At 54.2% G+C, this 5,576-nt stretch overlaps 1 protein-coding gene across 1 annotated transcript; it reads right to left on the bottom strand.

The window, feature by feature from the left end:
* Window positions 1-1,624: 1,624 nt before the first annotated feature.
* On the bottom strand, window positions 1,625-5,152 carry CHP2 (calcineurin like EF-hand protein 2). Its single transcript, XM_081299762.1, has 7 exons — window positions 4,783-5,152; window positions 4,133-4,205; window positions 3,956-4,036; window positions 3,713-3,840; window positions 3,495-3,556; window positions 2,697-2,819; window positions 1,625-2,485 (listed from the first exon to the last, which is right to left on the bottom strand). Exons 1-7 carry the CDS (start codon window positions 4,847-4,849, stop codon window positions 2,432-2,434), a joined length of 588 nt encoding a protein of 195 aa, XP_081155888.1. The 5' UTR covers window positions 4,850-5,152; the 3' UTR covers window positions 1,625-2,431.
* Between the last annotated feature and the right edge of the window lie 424 nt (window positions 5,153-5,576).

Here is a 5,576-nt window from a genome sequence, read left to right as displayed (position 1 = left end):
CCACTGGGTGACTTTTATTCCCCACTCCTGTCTTCAATCGGGATCAAAGACTAAACAGATATCCCTAATCAGAAAGTCCTTGTTCCTGTAACCATCCTCTGACAACAATCACAACGTTCCCCAAGGAACCAAAGACCCCCTTTTTTTTTTTTTAAAGAAAGAGTGAGAGGAGAGAGAGAGAGGGAGAGAGAGAGAGAGAGAGAGAGAGAGAGAGAGAGAGAGAGAGAGAGAGAATTTTTTAATATTTATTTTTTTAGTTCTCGGCAGACACAACATCTTTGTTGGTATGTGGTGCTGAGGATGGAACCCGGGCCGCACGCATCCCAGGCGAGCGCGCTACTGCTTGAGCCACATCCCCAGCCCCCAAAGACCCCTTTTGATCTCTGCCTGCCCCTCCAACCCTGGGGCTCATCTGTCAGACTCATACTCGAATCAAAATGCAAAGGTCCAAATTGTTACCCCAGATAATTCCAGGCTCCTGGAGCCCCAACGTTTCACAGTCTTCATATGATCTCAAACTTCCTGAAATAAGAAAATGTCAGGAGTTGTACAACCCTTGAATGCAGTTCTTCAGTGTTCCAGAGAGTTCCCCAGCCGCGTGGGAATGAGAGAGAGAGCCTGTGTTCCACAAGTCCTAGTACATCCTGAGACAGGGATTGGAGGTGATTCAGAAGGGACCGAGAGGGCAGAGCAAGTGAGACTAGGAGGAAAGGGAGCTGGTACAGGGTCCTTTAACCAGCAGGTTAACACTGTGGGCTACTGGGCTTGAACCTGGAGATTTATACATGAAATAAGGAATGTACCTCCAAAGTATCCCACTCAAAAGGTGGAATAACTGGGTGTTTAGCTACCAGTTGCCATCTGTCATTGGTTAAGAGCAAGTGGTCATGAATCCCTGGGTGTTTCTGACCTGCCCATCACGCAGGTCAAGTACCCGACTCTGTCTGGCAAAGACCCCAAGCACCGGTATTGCAGGTACTAGGGGAGCAGGGTACAAAGACCCTGGCCCATGCAGTAGTAGTGAATGCCTAGCAGGGGACGTGACGTTAAATGTTGGACAACTGGCTTCCCCAGGGGAGAGCCCTGGCCTGTTGCATTTGCCAATGTCTGTGGCATAAATATTCTCTCTACAGCCATTTGCCATCTTCCAACTTAATGTCACCGAATGCAGAGTCCAAAAGATACTGATACTCATGTGTTGACATAAGGCATCTCCAGCACATCCCAGAAGAGGATCCAGGAAGGCCACTAACAACAGCTCCTTACAGGTATGACTGGAGCACTGTGTTACGTAACTTTTACACTCTATTCTATGATATATCAACATTTGAACCTTTTATAGCAGGATTACTCTTCAAATCTTATTATTACTTTTTATTTTTTTGTACTGGGGATGGAACCCAGGGGCACTTAACCACTGAGTCACATCCCCACTCCTTTATTTATTTTTCATTTCACTAAGTGGCTTAGGGAGGGCCTCACTAAGTTGCTGAGGCTGACCTTGAACTTGCAATTCTCCTGTTTCGGCCTCTGGAGCCTCTGGGATTACAGGCATGCACCATGATACCCAGCTGCTCTCCAAATTTCAGAATAACTTCACACACCCAGGAAAGTACACGTTGTTTATTGTTTTTACACCATCTTCCCCGCCCCCATAAACCACACCCACCTCATTTACACAGTCATGCATTTATGAAATCAGTGAAAATCTATTGAAGGGGCCAGATTTCAAAGATACCTCCATTGGGTCAACCAGACAGTAATGGCCATATCTTGTTTTGCCTGAACAGACACAGCACACACACACACACACACACACACACACACACACACTTTTCCCCTCCTCCTCCTAATGGTACCTCAATCTTGAGTCTTCAAACCTTATTTTCTGGCTCTAGGAATTAGTGCCTGACACCAACCTAACCAACCAGACGAGACCCCAGTTGGGCCAATGATACTCTTTGCTTAGAATTATTGGAATAAGAAAATCCTCCTGCTGTGTTAGGAGGCTAGAAGGATGCAAGTTTGGAGTTACTGGAAGCCATTCTGCACCCTGAGGGAAGAGCCCTCTGGAGAAGGGTCAAACAGAGTCCCAACATCATTTGTGCCCTTGGATCCCGTTATGTCTGAAGACTCGGACTTTTTAATTGTGTGAGCCCATAAAATCCCCCCCCCCTTTTTTTTTTTTACTTAAGCTGTTTTCATTGGATTCTCTGTCACCTGCAACTAAAGGATGGCTGACGGATTCACAGACCTGAGATCAAGGGACCTGAGCTTTAGGATAGGCCCTTCCAACTTTCTCTCCTTGACCCCAGAGTTCAGTTTAGAAATAAGAATGGTGTAGAGACCCTGCCTCCATGAAGACGGAGGACGACTCCCAAGCAGAGACTGGCCTGCAGGAGCTGGCCAGAGATGCAGGGGGTGGCCAGCGTCACTTCAGGATCCGGATGCTCATTTTTTGTTCAATGTCCATCTTCTCTAAGGACTGGAGAGAGATGGAGGTAGTCACGTCAGAAGTCTCAAATCGCAGTCCACCATGCCTCCCCCCTCCCCCCGCAGGGCTCTACGCATTCCTCAGAGCCCCATCGCTCCCTGGGAACCCCTTATTTTTCAGCCCTCCTTCTATTTTATGTCTCATGCCCATCTCTCTGCGGGAACTCCACTCCCCAGTTCCCGAGGGAGTCAGGATGCCCGACCTTGGTAAACTCCAAGAAGGACACAGCCCCATCCCCATCTTCATCCGCCTCCTGCACCGTGCGGTCCGTGATACTTTCTAGCTGCTCTTCTGTCACCTGGACTCCGACCATCAGCCGGAGAACCTGGAGGTAGAAGCAGCAGCCATAAAGAAGAGGCACAGAGTGTACTCATGCATCCCCCAGACTCACTGCTGAAAGGACTCCCAATTTCATGATCTCTCATCCATTTCCCACCCCACCGTCTTCCCTAATAATTCCCCCCCACGGCTTGGGCATCTGATCCCCCATCTAACCCTCACCACGCACCACAACAAGCAATATGCCCAAACTCATTACTCCAACCTTATAACCCCAGCTCGTCCATCACTAGCTCCCCCTCTGTCACCACCTCAGCACACCTGAAGAGAGGTGAGCTTCTTGATTTTGGTGCTGTTGACATTCGGGGCCAGTCCACCCTCTGTTGTGGGAAGCTAGCCTCCCTATTATCCAATGTACAGAGCAGCATTCCTGACATCTACCCAATGCCAGTAGCACATTCTCCCCCAGTTGTGACAACCAGGAAGGTCACCAGCTATGGCCAAGTGCTCACTCAGAAGGCAAATTTGCTGAGAATCCCTGATTCCTCACCTCTTACCTAACTGCTACCCACCCCTCCTCCCAACTAACCGGCTCCTTTCCATTTCCCACCCCATATGCAAGTTCCGCCCATGGAAGGATCATCCCACCCCATCTCCGCGCAGCCCCATCCAACCATCCCCCCTCATGCAGCAGGTCTGTTTGCATTTGCCTTCTTCCCACCTGCAGCATCTCCTGCCTGGAGATCTTCCCATCCTGATCCAGGTCGTAGAGTTGAAAGGCGACTGGGAAGAGGGGGGATAAGGAAGGTAGGTCTTACCGGTCGCCTTGGAGGCCTAGATCATCAATAGGCTCACAGAGGGAGTGGGAGCTTCCTGGGGCCTCTCCCTGGTGTGCCCAATTCTGGGGTCTCACTCGGGCAAGCCCCTCCCATTACTCACAGCGAAGTTTGTTCATTCTGCTGTTGAGGGGTTCAGGCTGCTTGGGGTCTCGGACTCCTGTGTCATCGTCTATAGGTCGAAAATGAGCCAGAACCCTAACAAAGCCTGAGAAATCCAATCGCTGACTCCTGGAGAGTGGGATGGAGAGGAGCAGGGGTCACCTTGGTGAGCCACCTGCCCCTGTCTCTGACCTCCCCCACCAGGTTTCTCCAGCTCCATCTCCTCGACCCCACCGGGCCTCACCCATCAGGGAAGAAGCTGTCTATAATCCGGTCTCCCAGGGGGTTGACAGCCAGCGCCCCGATCTGCTGGAGGTCCATGCGGCTGTAAAGTCAAAGTTCACAGTGGCTGGGACAAAGGCAGGTGGTGTCTGAGAGGGGAGTGGGGGCAGAGGTCATCGGGCCAGCCCCCTCCCCTCACCTCAGGTAGCCCTTCTTGTTCCTGTCCAGTGCCCGGAACCGGTGGTAGAGGCGGAGCAGACTGGCCTGCGAGACTGCGGGAGGCAAGAAGGAAGGGTGACCTGCCGAGTGCGCTCGGGACGTGGCTGAACCCCAGAGCCGCGGGGCAGCGCCCCAGAAACCCCCTCCCGGCGGCCAGGGGAGGCAGGCCGAGGGCTGAGCACTTGCTGGAGGGGTCTTTATCCTCGGACCCGAGGCAGAGGGACGGAGTTGGAAGGAGCTGGACGAGACCCAGTGAAGCGCCAGGTTGGAGACCCGGGAAGGTCCCCGCGTTTCAGCGCTGGGTTCCCGGAAACCAAAGGATCAAAGTCACCCCTGTCCATCCGCGGTCAGCTCTGCCTTCAGCCTCCGTCCAGGTTCATGGACACCAGGCTGCTTGGGTGAATCCCAGCGGATGAACCTGGGCCATCTTCCCACTTGGACGCGGGACCCCCAAGTTTAAGCGCCCCTGTTCCCAGGCGCCTGGGTCCAGGTCTCCCAGCCCCGGGGTTCCCCACTCCTCCATCACGCCCTGTTCTGGGGTCCCCTACGCTGCCCTGAACCCCCTCCTGTCCCCAACGGCGCCTGGCTTTGTCCGGTGTCCCCTCCCGGGCAGCGGCGCGGCGCACTCACAGCCGGTCTCTCGGCGAATGCTGTCCACGTCGGGAATGAGAGCAGCGTGGGAGCCGCGCGAGCCCATGGCCGAGCTGGAGGCGGGAGGACCCGAGCGAGCGGCCGCCGGACCCAGGCGTTCCCTCCTCCAGGCTGCAGGCGCGGCCGCCCAGTGACCCCAGGGCCGAAGGCCGCCACCGGGCTGGAGAGCAGCCAGGCTCCCGAACCCCAGCGGTCCTCGCCTCCCACCTACGACCCGGGCAAACAGAAAACAATAGCCGGGTATCGGGTCAGAGGGGAGGGAGTGGACAACGGGTTGTTTCAGCCCGAGATTCTGCTGTCCCCAGGGCAGAGGCTGGGCGAGGCCGGTGCCCCGCCTTCTGAAGCCTCCCCTGGGTCTGCATTCTCACGGTCCGCACCAGATACGCGACCCACTCCTCCTCCAGGGCGCTGCCCTCCCTGTCCCCCTCTTCTTTGCTGCGTGCATGCTCAGTAGCAGAGTCCAGGTCCTGCTGGGAACCTGGTGGGGGCATTTGTCCCCATCCTGGATGACCCCGGTCTGGGGGCTGGTGTACAGGGCAAGGAGAGGCATCAAAGCACTCCCAGAGAGGAGAGGTCAGGAGGGGTCCTGAGGGGCAGGGTGGAGACTCCTGAGGTGGAAAGGACACTAACTAGATTTACAGGATTTGGACTGGACTCCCAACCACACCAGCTAGTCTCCAGAGTCAGTGTATCTCGGTTTCCTCTTTTTTTGTTTGGTCTACACAGCATGATTGCTGCTGTGTCATTAAAACCAATGCTTTAAGTGAAAATGT

This window comes from Spermophilus citellus (assembly GCF_964194105.1).
Source record: "Spermophilus citellus genome assembly, chromosome: 6".
NCBI lineage: Eukaryota > Metazoa > Chordata > Mammalia > Rodentia > Sciuridae > Spermophilus > Spermophilus citellus.
Note: the sequence above shows the minus strand (reverse complement) of the source record. Positions and strands in the feature narration are given on the sequence as shown.